This window comes from Hipposideros armiger, unplaced genomic scaffold, assembly GCF_001890085.2.
Source record: "Hipposideros armiger isolate ML-2016 unplaced genomic scaffold, ASM189008v1 scaffold_352, whole genome shotgun sequence".
Classification (NCBI taxonomy): domain Eukaryota; kingdom Metazoa; phylum Chordata; class Mammalia; order Chiroptera; family Hipposideridae; genus Hipposideros; species Hipposideros armiger.
Window position 1 is genome coordinate 1,674,453 of NW_017731702.1, and position 18,100 is coordinate 1,692,552.

Sequence of the window (18,100 nt, forward strand, 5' to 3'; positions counted from 1 at the left end):
GTTACAGCAGTGTCTTCACAGGCTTCTACCTAAGATTACCTTGAAATGCCTTGACACCAGCTAAGCTAAAAAACAAATGCTGAATAAACTTAATTTTTTTTTTTTTTTTACTGCACAGGCAACTGGTAATAGCACTGACTCTAGAGCCAGATCAACTGGTTCTGAAATTTACCAGTTTATATTCTTCAGTATTATTGAATTTCCCTTTACCCCAGTTTCTCTATCTATAAAGTTGGAATAATAAGATAAAATACGATCATAGCATAAAATTAGTTACTACATGTAAAGTGCTGAGAATAGTGTCTGGCACTTAGTATTACATGTATGTTATTACTATTATTATTACAGATTATTCTGTTGGTTGATTATAGTTTAAAAGTCATACTACAAAACAAATAAAGAGCTTTTTATATTAACCTTAAAGAGATAACAATCGGATATCACTTGAGGCATCAAAACCAGAGTGATACACAGAGGTTTGTATTAGTCCTCTCCCTGTGGTGCTGTAAGGCTGGTGGGAGCAGAAGGGCCATCCTAGGTCAGGTTTTTACCATTCAGTGTAAGATTATGTTTAAAACTGGCAGGTCTGCCGCTGAAAGGGAGGGATGAGCAAAGGGAAGTCCTGATACTCCTGAAGTTTGACTAGCTTGGCACCCTGTAGAGCAGCCATACTTTTGCCTGGAGAGCTCTAGTGACGTCAGATCAAAGGAGCATCTCAGAAAAGGTGGCAGAAAGGTCAAAAGGAAAATAACCGTGGAGGTAGGGGAGGGAAACAAATGCAATTTAGAACTAAGCATCTTTAGCAGCACAATTGTCTTCCCGAACATGGGGAGTCCTTCCCTTCTCTGTGCAAAACAGTAGAAATCATCATGTTGCCCACCATCAATCCAAAAAACACAGGGTGAGTCTGAATTGTTTATTTGCCAGGCATACTATGCTGGAGGGCTGCTCACTTCACTTGGTTTTATTGCTTAGCCACAAGGTGATCTTGAATTGTGGTAAATTCTGGTTCCTTCACAAAATACACTTCCAAATTGTTAATTTTTTCTTTCCCAGGTGTGCTGTCACTATCCAAGCCTCTTAGAAAAGATGTCATGCTAGATAAGAAAATATATAGCAAAATGAATATTAAAGACTATGGTTAAATAGTAACTGTAAGAAGTCAAAACGTGTTACCAGAAGGTAAGGGGGGAGGAGGTGGTAGAAGAGGATAAAGGGGTCAAATATATGGTGATGGAAGGAGAACTGACTCTGGGTGGTGAGCAAACAATGTGATACATATACAGATATTATAGAACTGTGCACTTGAAACCTATGTAATTTTACTAACCATTGTCATCCCAATAAATTTAATTAAAAAAAAAGAAGGCAAATGTTTTGGGTATCTACCCACGAGTTTTGAAACACTTATTTGTAAAGATCCATGTGCCATTATGTTCACTGCAGCATTCTTCACAATAGCCAAGACATGGAAACAACCTAAGTGTCCTTCAAACGGACTCAAAAGTACAAACAACAGAATGATGTTTACCAGAGGCGAAGGGGGTTGGGGTAGCACAAAGAGGGTACAGGGGGGTCAAATATAAGGTGATGGAAGGAGACTAGACCTTGGATAAGGAGCACTCAATAAAGTAAACAGATGTTGTATTATAAAGTTGTGCACCTGAAATTTATATAATGTTATTAACCAATGTTACTCCAATAAATTTTTTAAAAAGTCAAAACATACAGAATAACCCACAAAGCAATCTCGGTGGCCTAGGAAAAGCAAGTCCTTATATTCTTGGGATGTCTTATTTGAAGGTTAATATTTCAGACATACAACGACATAAGTGAATTTTTCAGAAATAATCTTGGATTGGAAATGTCCCTTCTATACATGCAAGAAACCCAGAAACTTTAAAGAAATGTGTTGTATAATTTTCTTTAAAAAATTAAACTTTTGGAAAGCAAAATATTACCATTAAACAAAGTTAAAAGACCAAGCAAAAAATTGAAAAAAAAAGTTTTAACTAAATGAATTCAAAGGGCTAAATGTTCCAAATATACAAATGGGTTGAACAAAAAAGGAGAACACACTAATAAAACTATGGACAAAAAGCCATTAATAGTTTTTGTATAGAAGAGATATGTAAATAGGCAAATAAAGACACACAACCTCACTAATAATTAAAGAAGTACAGATTTAAAAGATATTCTCATCTGCTAGATGAATATATAGATAGTAGCATGAACAGAGCAAATAGGCAATAATACTGTGGTGGGGCTTCCCATCGCTCATCCATATCATGTGCTCCTTTCCACTTCCTTTGCCCGTGACGATGGGCCTCTGGCAATAGGTTGTGAACTGCTGTAAAGCATCTCACCACTATTACAAAATACTTAACTGCTGTAAAAAGAAGCTCCAGAAATCCACTTCCCTGCCCACATATCTGAAGACACCACATGTTCTAGGAATTGCAGCTATCTCTCCATCAGCCAGGTTCTCAGCATGTAACTGGCATCCCCACCCCAACCTGGAGTAGCAAGTAAGAAAGAAACCTCTGTCATGTTAATCCACTGGGATTTCATGGTTATTCTGTTATCACTGCACAAGTACCCAACCTCAAATTGCAAAGTGGTTATATTTTTGGTTATTACTTCTGTAATTAGAAAAAAATGGTAAAAATATAAGAATAAAATGTTGATATCCAAAGTACGATGTTGGGAACAATTCTTCCAGATTTGCACTACTAAATTTGGAGAAATATTTCTTACTTAGGTTAATACATCTGTCTCTAAGAGACTGCCTATAGGGAAAGCATCCTCGTATTCATAAACAAATTTTGGTAGGACCGTATTGGATTTATTACCAATATTCAGGCCCCAAAGATAATTATTTCCATGGAATACACAGAATTGTGATGGAATACAGATGTTAAAAGATAAAAAAGAAAAACCCTATTTTTCACTAGACAAGTAAGTACCTTGATAAGGAAAATGAATTCACATAAAAAAGCATCCAGATGGCTGTTAATCAAAATTAATATCCTATGAAGTGGAAAGCTCTAAAGCCATCCTCCTAAGGTTGTCAAAGATAAGGCCAACCTAACCTTACCTGTATCCATTTGATTTTTCTGGACACAACAACAGACGTCAAATTAAACCTATACATTTCCATGAAAATATTTCAAGGGCTGCCTTGGGAGGAACAAGGTTCCAGGGAAACCCCTTCCTTCTTCCATCAAACTCTTCATTTCAACCAAAAGAGCTCCAGTTTTAGGTTTTCTCCACTGGCATGCCACATGAGATTTTGTCTGAAGAAATGACCCTGAGCAAAAAGACAGAAAATCCTTTATCTGAAATTGTGATTATAGGAAGATATGGTAACACAAAATATTAAACCCCATGAAAGAAATTACATTATGGTGCTTGGCTTTTGACTACCAAGTGGTCAATGCCCAGGAAAGAATTCTAATCACTGCAAAGCATACATCATTGTCAAAGATCAAACAAACATTTGAGCATGCTACGTGAGATATAATTACGTTCAAGCTTCCGTTCTCAGTAAAATGATACACTTGATCAACAAAGCTCATCTCACCTAAAAGCGTTATAGAGAAGTCTGTAAGCTTTATGGCCCAGTTCATCTACATTGAGGGTAGAGGGAGTTTACGGGTGAAGTCAGCCAGAGTTGAACTCAAGGATAGACACTAAGAAGACAGAGTTGGGTAACTGGTGAGATTGCTAGGACTTAGGTTTCAGACAGGAAAGATTACATAGGTGGTGTATTTCATCAAGTCTCATAATAATACGCAGGTCCCTTTATGGAAAGACAGCCTCATAGAATAGATGAGAAAATCTTATAAAATAAAACTGCATGCTTTTTATGCTTTCTGATAGGGCAGGGACCTAACTTAGGACATCTTCTGCCCAATGGCAGAGCAACAGGTTTGATAGTTGATAGTTGTCATTGTTTGACAGAGTTATCAAAAAGCTAATAAAACTGCAAAATTTGTAACCATTGCTAGTCACGCCAAACCATGTATTTTCTTGATTAATTCATATCAATCTCCAAACGTAACTGCTTTTAAGGTTGGTTTCTGCTTACCAGGTTTTTCTTAAAGCAGAACTCACCAGCATACTTTCCTTTTTTTCACCAGCATACTTTTAAAAAACAAAACTTCCTGTCTCCCTCCTTTCCTTGTTCCCTTTCTCCCTCCCTCCCTCTCCCTTTCTCTCCATCCATCCATCCATCCATCCATCCATCCATCCATCCATCCATCCATCCAATACATTCACATGGTTCAAACATAAAGCATACAATGGTGTACAGTAAAAAAAAAAACCCTCCCTCCGATGCCTATGTCCTATATCCTATGTCCTGCTGATTTCCTATCCCTGCACACAAAACTGGCAACCCCTTTATTAGTTTATCCTTCCAAAAATTATTTCTATGCACACAGAAGTCAATATAAATGTGTATGTATATATGTGTCGTGTGTGTGTACTTTACACACACAATTTTCCCTTTTGTGTTTTCATAAATGTCTTACTCTACAAACTTTTCTACACGTTTCCTTTTTACTTAGTAACATATATTAGAAATTTTCATATTAATACATAAATGTACCCTCATTATATTTTTACAGCCTCATCCATTGTGTATGTGAACCATAATTTATGCAACTGGTCCTCTAATAATGAGCACTTGGGTTTAAGAGAAACTTAAATTACAATCATGGAATTGTTTATAAAGAAATAACAAATTTGATACAAAAGGTAAATAGTCTCCTATGGCCAAAATAGTGCTATCAAGGTTACTGGGCTCCTTTGGGTATTTAGAATAATAGTTCTAAGTCTAAAAGTAAAAATATATTTCTAAAAAAAGGTTCCAGTGTGACAAATATATTTGCTCAGACCTGGATTTTTAATTTGAGTTTATTATGGATAATTCTACCCATATGATTCACTCATATGATATGTCAGGAAAATTGTCAGGCTTCAAGAAGCATACCTGGTTTGCCCATGGCTGCCACAGTGATTTTTATTTTGATTCATGGCATGTGAAAGCATCGTTAGAAGGCAGAAAGAAAATAATTACCAAGTGGTCCTTAAAATCTTCACTTTCCTCTAGGAAACATGGTGAACAACTGTCTGCAAAGAAATCTTCTCTACTAACTAAAAACAATTACTCTTTTCTCCTTGTTAGTGGTAGATAATTTGAGTGTCTGCCCACAGACATATAAAGATTTAACCATTACAAGTGATGTTTATTCACCTGGTTGGATAAAGTAAATTCTGCTTATAATTAAAAATTTATTAGTTTATGTAACTGAAGGAGACATACTTTTAAGTATTTGCCAAGTTTTAAATTTGGCATTCTGTTATTCTAGTACTGGTCCATTTCCTATAATGAGTTAAGCAATTAATATTTCTTACTTAAAATCTCTAAGAAGGGTGAGAATTTAATATACACAGACTGAGAATCTTTGGATATTAAAATTCATGAAAAATATTGGGGCAGGTAAAAACAATCTACAACCACCTCAAACAGTCATTAGTGCTTCTACTGGCAATAATTCAACTCTTGGGTAAAAATATTCAAAGGGATACTTTAAAACTACTTCTAATTAAAGAGAGATAAAAATGATACTAGTAAATGAAGAATATGTCTAAATTGAGACATAAGAATATTATTTAATGACCATTGTTTTACATCTTAGAAATTTAGGCTATAAACCAATCCTTTAAGATTAAAAAAAAGAATACATATTCATTTAGATGTTAATTTTAAATATCAGTTCTTCATAAAACACCAAGTTTCTTTAATTTATATAGTTTTAGTTTTTTACTAAAATATTAATCTTTATAAATGATCTGTGCTTTGGACAGAATTTTGATAGTTAAGAAGTCATTTATTTTTAGCTATGTTCTATAATGTTAGAGCAAAATTGTGACAAAATAAATATTCTCTTGAGAATTCTTATTGAAAGCCCTTGAAAAATTTCATTTACTTTTAAACTCATTTTGGATCTTATCTTTCATGTGAATGGGATATAAAGTGCTAGTAATAGTTAGCATAGCTTTCCTAACTATAGAAACCTAAGCCTAGTAATTATCTACAACCTTTTCCATACAGATTATCCTTATGGTTATTTATACATTCATCTTCCTAAAATATGCAAATTACTAGAAACTAACATGTTTATTCATGAAGAGTACATCTGGGAACCTTAAAAAATAAGAGTGTACACACTGTTATATGATAATACATATTTGGGGGTTACTGAATTATGTGGTTAATATAGATGAGTCCTCATTGTTCTGCCCTTGAGGACTTTATCATTTAGTGGAGAGGACCAATATGTAAAAATAAGTATTTGTAAAATACAGTAAAACCTTGGATTGAGAATAACGTGGTTTGCGAGTTTTCCGCAAGACGAGCAAACATTTCTAATACATTTTAACAAGCGATGTCTTGCAATGTGAGTAGTTTGTTTCCGTAACAAATAATGCTTGCAAACCAAGATATTACTGTATAAGTTTATGAGAGAATGTTTAGGAACACTGACTGTCTTAGTTTCCTAGTTTTGCCATAACGAAGTACTGCAAACTGGGTAGCTGCAAACAACAGAAATGTATTCTCTCACTGGAGGCTAGGAGTCCAAAATCAAGGTGTAGGCAGGACCACGCTTCCTCTGAAGAGTCCAGGGGAAACTACAGCTCCTCTCCTCATGGCATTGACCTTCCTTGGCTTGTAGCTGCATCATGCCCCCCTCTGCCTCCATCTGCACATGGCCTTCTCCCGTGTGTGTGTCTGTGTCCTCTCCTCTTCTACAAGGACTTTAGTCCTTGGATTTACAGCCCACTTTAATTCAGGAGGATCTTCAGTCATTACATATATAGAACCTTATTTCCCAAAGATTACATTCTGAGGTTTTGGGCAGACTCTAACTTTTGGGGGACACTATTCAACCCACTACACTAACCATGTATGAGGGGGAAAAAGTAAAACAAATAAACTTGTCAGATTGTATAAACTTCAGGTTAAAGCGTTCTATAATTTGTGTATAATGGTTAAAGTCAGAGAAAGAGAACGACTTAGCAATTTCTTAAAAGTTCTTCAAGTATTCAGTTAAGGGTTGTACAAATGTTCATTCAACAGTGGATCTGAGATGATTTAATAGAATACCCTCAAAGTCCAAAAGTGTTATTGTGTCTTGATGTGTATGAATGGCTCTTCAAAATTTCACCCATGTACTATTAAAAATAACAAAATAAAGTCAAGATGATTGTTTCATCCACTCCTGCTTGCAGCAGTGTATCTCATCAGAATTAAGGGCAAGGTTGGTTTTCTTTTGGATGAAATATCAACGAGCTGCTGCTTGATTTTTATTAAATATAATTAATTATTCATACATGCCAGAAAGAACAGAAATACAACCATAATCATTCAAACAAAAGACCAACTATCCTGTCATTTGAGGGATTCTTAAAGACACGGAGGTCCTCCAAATCACAGCTTGACAATTGATGACCTAAGTTAATTGTCAAAACAGAGGTTAAATATACATTATATCATTACTTACACTATTCACCAAATATGATTTCTGTGGTAGAAAATGATAAAATTATTCACTAATATTTGGTTTGAAGTCTGTGCTTGTTTGCTATTTTCTAAGAGGTAGGTATATTTGAGTTTTTGGATTTTAAAAATAAATTTATGTCACAGCATTCATGGTTTCCTGTTATTTTGAGAAGAACTATTATGTATTTGTTTTGTGTGCTTTATAAAATGTCTGATAGATGTTATACCTTCTTCAAAAACATGATTCTTTACAACATGAATTCTATAATATGCTTGCTACAAGTATGGTCTATTCTCATCTCTTTTTTCAAGTTTAAATAATGCAAGTACAAATGCCACTTCTTTAAATATCTGATGGGTCCTCAGCTCTCTGGCATGTGGTAGCTTTGTCCCTAATCTTTTTTTTTTTTTTTTGCCTGTCAGCTGTGAGAAACAGTTTTCTACCAATTACTGTCACAATATGAATAAATTCAAAACTGAAAATATAAGCACTGAATATTTTCAGTAAATTTATCCCAAAACTACATTAAAATAGGGATTTAGCATGTAAACAAGGAATTTAGCAATAATAAGGAAGAAGCATTACATTGTACTTTATCGTCTATAAATAAAAACACAATATAAGAAGATTAAAAAAAAAAGCATTCATGCACAGAAGAGAAATGGGCAAATGACAGCAAGCAAATGAAATGAAAAGAAAGAAAAAGTTATAGTTGTAAAGAGAATGTCAATTAAGAAATGTGACTCCCAAAATTGTTGCTGGATTTCTCCCCTTTTTTGAATAATTAATCATGATTTAATAACAAGTAATTTTCAAAAGATTTATATAGTATTTCTGTCTTTGTCCAAGACCAGTTCCTTTTAGTATGTGGCTCTAAACATGCCAGGTTAGCAGCTGGTTTGAAAGGTGTTAAGAAACATGCTATAAAAATTCATAATGTTCTTCAGTTATTACTGTTAATAAAACCTCAAATAAACAAGATATAGGTGGCTCTTACTCTGAACTGGCTCTATGCCAATTTCTTTTTTTTTGGGGGGGGGTAAAAAATCCTAAATTTACAGGCATGACTAATAAATATACATTTGAGCTGGCTATGTATATATAATCCCAATGGGCCAGTCCATCAACCTGGTTTGGCCAGAACACTGTTCTTCCAGTCTCTGAATCACAATCCGTTTTGACGCCTTGGTGATGATTCACAGTTTTTTCCAGGACACATTCTTTTAAACTCATTTTCAGAGTAGGCATTATATTGCCCAGTATACTGCTACTCATTCTTCTCAAATGTCTTTTTTTATTCTTTATTCTTGATGGTCTGTACATTATAGATTGCAGCTTAAATTCACAAAGCACTAGAAGATTTGGACTTGAAAGTCATAGTTTGTGTCATTACTGATCTCTTTCTCTCTCTCTCTCTCTCTCTCTCTGACTCTCCCCTCCACCCCCGCACTTATTGCCCATATTCAAACAGTCACAAGGTTATGTTATCATCTCTTTCCTAATGCCCCTCACAAGTGTATATCTTTTACAGCCGACTGCCCTTTACTTCAGACTAGCACTGTGCCTGTACTGCAGCAGCAGCAATAGTTCCTAAATGATCGCCTGCACCCCACTCCATCTTGCATAACACTACCAGAATAATCTCCCCAAAATACTCCTTTAGAATACCAGAGTTTAACAAGAGTTTGACATGTTTTAATTTAAAAAAAAAAAAAGAGGGTGGATTCTCTTGCCAAGTCTAGCTTAACAGAAAAGTAGTTTCTGTACAGATTTTTCTGAGCTTTTAATATGTTAAAGACATATTACATATATTCAAGGATGGGAAAGTGCGTATTTCCCAAATTTATTAATTGCAGAAGTCTTTTACCACATAGCACCTTGTAGCCTCTCCCAGAACACTATGACAGTTTTTTAAAAGCACAAACTCCTTAGGTTTTTCTTTTCTTTTTTTTTTTTTAACTTTTTAGAAACCATTTATTTTCCGTCAACCTTATTTCCATTTTGCATGAGTTTGTGGAAGAACAGCTTAGGACCACTCAGTGGTTGGTCCTACCCATTCAGTGGCCTGAGCAGTGGGGGCTGCAGACCAGTCTTCAGGGGCAGTTGAGCTCTCCAGGCTTCAGTAGGAAGCTGCTGAATGGGCACGGAGGGCACCTGCAGGCCTCCAGACCAGTCTGCGACCTCAGGCTGAGCAGCAGTGAACTCGGGAGCTGGAGTGGTCCATTTGCCCTGAAACTCCTCCTTGGTCACAGCCTTCTCAGCAGCAGCCTGCTCTTCCCTCTCAATCTCTTCAGGGTCTCTGCAGAAGTAGAGATCAGGCAAGACCTCCCACGCATGGTCGCAGGAGATGGTGCCATGTGTGCACAGAACTTCCTGGGCCAGCATCCGCCAATCAGACCCAAGGAGTGAGCTCCCTTGTTGTTGCAAAGGATGGCGATGTCCACATAGTGCAGAGGAGAGTCTGTTACACAGAGCAGTGGTTGGCAGGCTAACATCAGACGCCTCTGTGAGAGACAAGTGGTCAGCCCGGGGATCGGTAACGACCAGAAGCCTTGGCTCCCGGAAAGCTGCCTGGATCTGGTTAGTGAAGATCCAAGGAGTGTGGCAGCCACCAACAGGAGTGGCTCCAGTGGCAGCAGCAAACTTCAGCACAGCTTGCTGGCTGGTATTCTTGGACAATATGACACTGACATCAGCCGGGTTTTCAATGACAACAATGGCACGAGCTGCCCGCAGAAGCTTCTCCCAGGTTCTCTTCAAGTTTATGATGTAGATACTTTTCCGTTTGTAGATGTACTGTTCCATTTGGAAATCAAGGTTAGTGCCACCTAAGTGGGTTCCTGCTACAAGGAATTTGAGGACATCCTCCTCTTTCATTTGCAGGACATCAAGGGCTCTGGACATTGTGACAGATTCTAGTTAAGTCACGTAGGAACTGAGAATGCCATATGGGTCCCTCTCTGGGTAGCGCGGAAAGGCCTTAAGTTGCTGTTTATGATTCTCTAAAGTCTGACCTCAAACTATTTCTAAATTTACCTCTCACTAACTTTTGTATGAATATCTACCTTCAACTAGACTCTATACTCAACTGTATTCTGAGCAAGCTACGTGTATGTATGACTTTGTCCTCTTTCTGGTCTACAAAAACACTGTCAACCCTCACAGTCAAGTTCAAGCTCTGGTTCCTTCACAAGACCTCTGCGAACAATCTAAGCACAGTCATCTCTTCCTCTTCTGAACTACACCAATTACACTTCATCTAATGCTCCACATGGCACTCAATCACTGTCTGAACACTAATCTTCAGGAGTCTTGCCTTTGAATTTAGTTTTTATTTGTGGTTCCTTCTCCCTTGCTAGAGAACAAGATCCTTGAAGAAAAAGGCATACCTTTGCATATATGCCCCAAAGTACTTACAGCTTTGCAATGAACAGGGTCTTGAAATTATTTGCCAACTAGATGACATAACTTTTTTAGGATAGTGTGCTATTTGCTCCTCCATTCCCAGTCTCCACCTTTCTGGCCTCTGCTCCAGAAAGCTGACCTATATGCATTCCATCCACAGTTCTCCATGTGCTTGCTCTAGCTTCCACTGGGATTCAGATAATAGGGAACATCAACAGGAGACTAGAGGGAAGGGAGAGAATGAGGTCAGAGAATTTATTTTGCTGGCTCACTCCCTGAGAGGTCAAATGGGCTTGCTGTTTCCCTGAATCCAAGGTCACAACTCTAGTCCCCAGAAACCACTTCTTCCCCTCACCCTTTCAGGCCTGGGAATGACAACACCCTCCAGTACTGTGCTTGTGGTTTCCGACACACTGGTTTCCTTCCTAGATCCTACTACCTTTAGTAGTCCCTTTATTACCTAATTTAATTATGCCATCTTCCTCTTGCCTAAATCCTGACTGATACAGATGGTGGATACAAACTGTTTGGCTATTTTAAAAAATAGTTATTAGTCTCAAAATACTAGGAATAGGCAATGGATTTGTTCTGAGAATCTAAAACTAAATACAAGCTATAGTCTATAATGAGTTTTGAATTATGATCTACTTGAGGGAAGAAACCATGACTTACTCATTTTTGTATCCACTCCTGTGCCCAGAAAAGTCATGCACACTCTTTGCAATAAACATTCATCTAATTGAACTTAACCATCCATGGCAGAGACAGTGCTCACCAAACACGTACATGCTCCTCCACATTTTCCAGCCTCCCCTGAAGTTAGGTCGGGTCACATGATTGGGTTCCGGCCAGGGCAATATGGGTGGGAGGGATGTCCGCCTCTTCTAGAATCATACCAGGGAGCCTTCAGCGCTCTCCTCCCCTTGTCAACCTTGGAGATTTTTTTCCAAGTGATGAAAATACAAGATAAATGAGAGCTGCCTGACTCAAGAAATGAACATTCATTTCCCCTGAGTTTGGTGGCTTATTTATTATTTACCTAATACAGAACCCAGGTATCCCCTACTTCTAACAATTTAGCATTTTAAATAATACAATTGATTCTAACTTCTATCTAGATTTTATAGCTTTCTTATGAAAATTATCATTATTTTAAGATATATTAAATACTAATCATATGCTCTAGATCAGCGGTTCTCAACCTGTGGGCTGTGACCCCTTTGGGGTTCGAACAACCCTTTCACAGCAGTCGCTGGGTACTTGTATGTGGGCGTATCTGCATGTGGGCCTGGAGACAGATAGAGGAGCGGTGTCTCGGTTCCTAAGACCATCGAAAATATGTGTTTTCCGATGGTCTTAGGCGACCCCTGTGAAAGGTTGAGAACCGCTGCTCTAGATTATACAATGAAAACAAACATATGCCTTAACAATAATTTATTATTGACAAATAGAAAAAAAAAACTGAAGTCATTCTTTGTAGTTGTTTAGCATTAAGTAAGCTTAAGAATGAGACAACTATAAATGAGGTGATGGATGATGATCTGAGAAGTCCTACCTCCAGACTGAGTTCCAAGAGGCAGGCCCATGTCTTGTTCCTCTCGGTATAACAGTGAAGAGGAGGCGAGAAGGGGCTATTCTATGGTTGAAAAAACAAAGTATAAAGAATGGTATTTCCAGAAGTTTGGACCATTTTTAGATTTGCTGGGTATTTGCCTGTGTTTATTTTGTATTTTCAGCTTAAAAGCATTTCCCCTCAGAAAATAAGAAAATGAAAGAAATAGAGTTGTCTTGTTCTCTGTCATCCATTAAAAATATACTATCTTCTCAAGCAGTGGGGTTAAGCTTTTGAAATTTTTATGATCCAAATGTTTTTAGCCTTTTGTGGATATTTAATACTCATATTTAGACTACGGAATATTTTCAAAGGAGAACATATTTGTTACCTACATATATTTACCTATCTAATAAAAAACAAAGACATACACATACATAAATTCATACATAAAAGTAGATAGCCATTTTGTGTCATTTGAGAGTTTAAAAAATTTCATGTCTTTTTGAAATTTAGTCTTTCTAGTATTATGTTTTACTGATTTGAGCAACTGTTTTTGGCTTTGTGTTCCTTTCATAGTTTGAACATGCTGTTTTGTAAAATTTTTTCTTTAAATGCCTTAGATAATTATTATATTTATAATGTACCAAAATATATGGTATGAGTTTACTGATTATGTGGGAACACTTCAGGATCCTATCTGGCTGCCATCACATTTCTTGTGGCTACAGCTAGACATTTTTGTGTGCCTGCCCTTGAAAACACTAGTTAGAGCACCCCATTTAGCAGACTACCATCTCCTTCACATCAGGATCATTAACAGATATACTATAAACTTTTTTTTTTTAGATCTTTCTTGAAATAGAAACACCTATTTTTCCTGCAGAACTTTCCGAAGCCTCTTTTCTTCTAGTATATTGGTTAGAATATGCATCTAACTCCCTACAGCACTGCCTTTCTTAGCTATCATAAACGCTAAAATTATATACTGATTTCTCTCAAGTTTCTACATTACTAATCAATTTTCTCTTTATGATCAGAATTATGCCACAAATAGTAAATGTCTCACTCTCCTTCTGACCTATCAATGAGAATCGGAGCCACTGATTTACCCCAAGAAACAGGTGTGTGTGTGTATGTATATGTATTTATGTATAGTTTTTCCCTACAGAGTTAAATATATTATAAAAGCACTCCTTTTGCTTGTCCTATGTCTCCTTATTCCATTTTTTGCAAGAAGTTGTGACTCCTATTTAGTCTTCTTAGAATAGCTTTGATTTATCCCTGCTTTGATTTTTAAAAATACATATGAACCAAAACATTTTCCAAGAAAAAAGTAATTCTATCTAAGGAGAGTTTAAGATTATCGTTCTTTTAAACAAATACTGAAATACATGTAGCTGTATGTATAATAGAATTTTCAGTACTTATAAGTAGTGTCCTAAGTAGTTCTAGGTTTACTAATTACAGGTCCCACTAAATGAAAGTGTAAAACTTCTATGATAAAAATAAAATCTAAACCACAAAATGGGTATCATATGGAATACTATAAAAGAGATTTATATCATTAAGGATAATACATAATAAAACTCCTATCTACTTGAAATGGTGACTTTAATATCTTTCATACTATTATAATAACTTAATTATATGTATTGGCATAGATAGATGGCATAAAAATCTATATCACAGTGCTTATATAACAATTAAGGCTCAAAAGAGCTCTATATAGGGGCCAGCCGAGTGGCGTGTTGGTTAAGAGCTGGCTTGGGACACCAGCTCTGAGCAGCAGGGCCCCGGTTCAGATCCCACATGAGGGCCAGTGACACTGCCCTCTACAGCTAAGATGGTGAACAACAGCTCGAACTGGAGCTGGGCTGCCGTGAGTCGCTGGCGATGGCATAAGCTGCAGCTCCTGCTGCAGTGGGCTGCCATATGCTACCGTGTGTGGCCGGCAGCCAGTGTGAGTGGCTGGCAGCCAGTGTGAGCTGCCAAGAGCCGCTGTGAGCGGCCACCAGAGGCTGGCGACCAATCTGCCTCACCCGGGAAGAGCACAATGATAACACCAACATGGGCCAGTGAAGCAACGTTCGTCCTCCACAACTAAAGAACAAAAGGACAGCAACTTGTCTATTCCCCTTCCCCAGATTCAACAATAAAATCTTAAAAAAAAATAAAGAGCTCTCTATAAACCAAATTTCTTTTTTTTTTTTTTTAGCTGAGCCATCCTGCCACCTGTTGACAGCTCAGCGGCAACTCAGGTCGGGCCGGGCATCAAACCGCTGTTGCTCAGAACTCAAACTCTTGCACGAGCTCTTAACCAACGGAGCCACTCGGCTGGCCCGGTTTTTTTTTTAAGCTGAGCCATCCTGCCACCTATTGACAGCTCATCTCGGGCTGGGCATCGAACCGCTGTTGCTCAGAGCTCGCACCCTTGAGCAAGCTCTTAACCAACTGAGCTACTCGGCTGGCCCCTAAACTAAATTTCTTAGACGCCATCTATGTGAAAACATTATGGTTATTTGATCATTGCTGAGAGGTAAAGACTTTGCCACCTATATCCATGACTCTCACATGAGTTGAAATGGTTGATAAACCTGATGGATACTATAAAGGGGTCTCTACAAAACTAAGTTTAAAAGAGTAGCCAAAGGAACTAGTCAGAAGAGCGGATGGTGATACAGTAGGGCTGTCAGGGAAAGGTGCTAAGGAGACAGAGAAACGGTACACCCAAGGCAAAGGATGATGATCACTAAAGAATGGGTGTTTGGTAGAAGTAGGTTCAGGGAAAATCTTAATGTTCTAGTTTAAAATTAAAAGTTTATAGTATGTCAACTGCTTGGTCTTTTGCTACACGAGACCTCATTAGTTATCTGGGGAATTAAAAGTAATCTTCGAATATGCTTATAAATATTAAAGAAAAAAGGAAGGAAAGACAAGGAAAACAGGAGAAAATAATTGTTAAACTATTTAGATACCATCATCTCTTACTTGTCAATTTAGATTTATTGGACTTTTAATAAAATAGATTGAAAACACTTTACATTTTAAAAATGCTAAGAAAAAAACCAGATAAGCCAAAAAAAAACCCCCCAAAAAACAAACTGAAAAACATAATCAATGATTTGACACACTTAAAAATCTAAATTAAGAAGTTGACACCCCCGAAAGAAAAGTGATCTAAACGAAATAGTAAGATTTAATAAAGGACAAAAAAGCTCTTGTTGACAGCAGATCTTAGAAGAGTATTATTCCAAGTCTCAGTCTCCGAATTATCCCATGAAGAAAAGCATATACTTTGAGCACATTCAAATAGTAAAAATGAGTAAGATAGGAAATGGGAAAACAAGGAATAGGAAGGTAAAATAGAGCCAGCTGTTCTTTTTAATGCAATGCCAGATGTAGTTTGAAGAGTTCATCAGGTTCCCTCCTGCCTATATTCTCAAAACTATATTTGTCAGAAGTCTCTTGGATTAACCAATATACTCTCCCTTTCTACCAAAGACAGTATGGCATATCCCCTGAGATTTCTGTGTGTCACATTATTAAAACCACCTAAAAAGACCCTCACACTCATCCACAGTAAAAAACTTGAAATACTATGTGGCTCTTTATACTTGTAAAGACGGAATGATCTTTTAGACCATTTAAAGGCATGATCTCTGTCAACCAGGGCTTAATCAGGATCACATTTTCTTTTTTTTCTGGAGCATACCTGCTAATGTGGACTACTTCTATGGTCACTCAGGCTCTTGCTGAGTCACCACAGCTCCCAGTTCTCTTAAAGGACAAATAAAGGCAGAAACCAAAATACACTATAAACATAACCTTCTGGAATGGGTGGCTGTGAAAAGGAGATTGGGCTAGCTTACAGCAAAGTTGACATTTCAACATTAAGATTCTGAAATGGAGAGAATGGTTGGGACTAGGGATAAACTTTGTTTACACTTTAAATCTGAAAATGGGAATAAACTTTTACCTGGTTGTAATAAATGGCTTAGCAAATGACAAACAGCTTTCCCCCTTGTCTGACCTGTTCACTGGTACATGTCACATACTGGGGTGAATACACTCGCCCAATAAAGCGTCAAAAATATTACTTCCAAAAATTTCATAAGACAGGCCTAGATTATGTATGTGATTTCAGAGCCAGAAAAAGAATGCATAGTAGTCAGCAACAATCTGAAAAATATACCTGTATCCTGATCATAGCAATATACAATGTAAGAAAAATGCTTACTTAAACCCCAAAGAGAAATAATGTCAAAAAAAGAACATGTTTAACCTTTCAGGTAACAACTTTTAAATGTAGTGAGCTCTTATCTGCATTAACAAAGATAAATCAATATAACAGATAAACTAATAGACATGGCAACTAAAACATCTTGTGTATTTGGTTTTGTAAACAAGTACTGAGCACTTTCCTACAGTGTGCCGGACCTCGTGTTACCGAAGTATTGGGGTCAGAGTGGGTGAAGACATGTAGTTAAACATGTATTAAAACGCAACATGGTAGGATTGCTAAAAAGTGCTCTGTAGAGTTCTATAAGGGCACATTGTTCCATTTTTCTAAAGTACATGCCTAGAGTCCACACAGACTGAGCAGGAGAGAGATGACAGATGGGTTTAAAAAAGACAGAGGTAATATCGATACATAAAACATAATACAAAGTTACCTAGTGCTAGTAAGGCAGTGGAGAAAAGGACACTCACCTACATTGCTGGCAAGAATGGGAACTGCTAAGGCTTTTTTGGAAAGTATGCTGGTAACATTTTTAATAAAACTTGCACATGTCCTTTGCCACAGCAATGTCATTTCTGGGAATTTATCTTACAGATGTAAAAGCATTAAGTAGGAAAGGATATTTGTGCAGGATACTTACTGGAGCATTTTGTAGTAAAAAAAACTGCAAGCAACTCAAATGTCCATCAATGTACTAATCAAAGGTTAAATTAACTGTGGTATATCCATAATATGAAAATATATGCAGCTATTAAAAGAACTGCTTTGGTGTATATCTTCTGACAGAAGTGATGTCATGATTTACTGCTCAGTAAGAAACACAAGTACCAGAGAAAGGTAAATATGATTCCATTTTTGTAAAAAATAAACAATATCCCCTCCAAAAACTCTTATTTGTGTGTATTTGTATATAAATATACAAATTATATGAGCATACAAAAGCTATGGGAGCTATGGAAACATAATTCTAGACTACTAATACTGAATGTATTAATAAGTAGAGGATGGGGAGAAGTGGAAAACAGCAAAATCAGGAGAAAATGTTCATGCTATATAAGATAAAAGGGAAATTTGTAGAACTTCCACACACTCCTTCACTTCACTGAGGTTTCTTTTCAAATGGCACATCCTCAAGGAGATTCATTTGGAACTTTATCTAAATACTCACCATATTCCCATTCTGTCACATTCTAGCCTCTTACTTTGCTTTTGTTTTTCATGTTTCTACATGACATTATATTACATATTATCTATGATATACATCTCTGATATATAAACATCAATATTTGTTGAATAAATAAATAATACATTTATATCATGTATAACAAC

The 18,100-nt window shown here is 36.8% G+C and overlaps 1 protein-coding gene and 1 pseudogene across 4 annotated transcripts in view; both read right to left on the reverse strand.

Moving 5' to 3' along the window:
* The window catches only part of NDUFAF2 (NADH:ubiquinone oxidoreductase complex assembly factor 2), a 184,756-nt gene that overhangs the window by 117,533 nt on the left and 49,123 nt on the right, over positions 1–18,100 (reverse strand). Inside the window, exon 2 of one of the 4 annotated variants that reach the window (XM_019661551.1) lies at positions 12,532–12,612. The exons of the other annotated variants lie outside the window; for them this stretch is intronic. Coding sequence (XP_019517096.1) covers positions 12,532–12,562 — 31 coding nt within the window. The 5' untranslated portion in view covers positions 12,563–12,612. The remainder of the gene's footprint in view (positions 1–12,531; positions 12,613–18,100) is intronic. 4 annotated transcript variants of the gene reach the window in all.
* On the reverse strand, positions 8,310–12,613 carry LOC109392869 (40S ribosomal protein SA pseudogene; annotated as a pseudogene).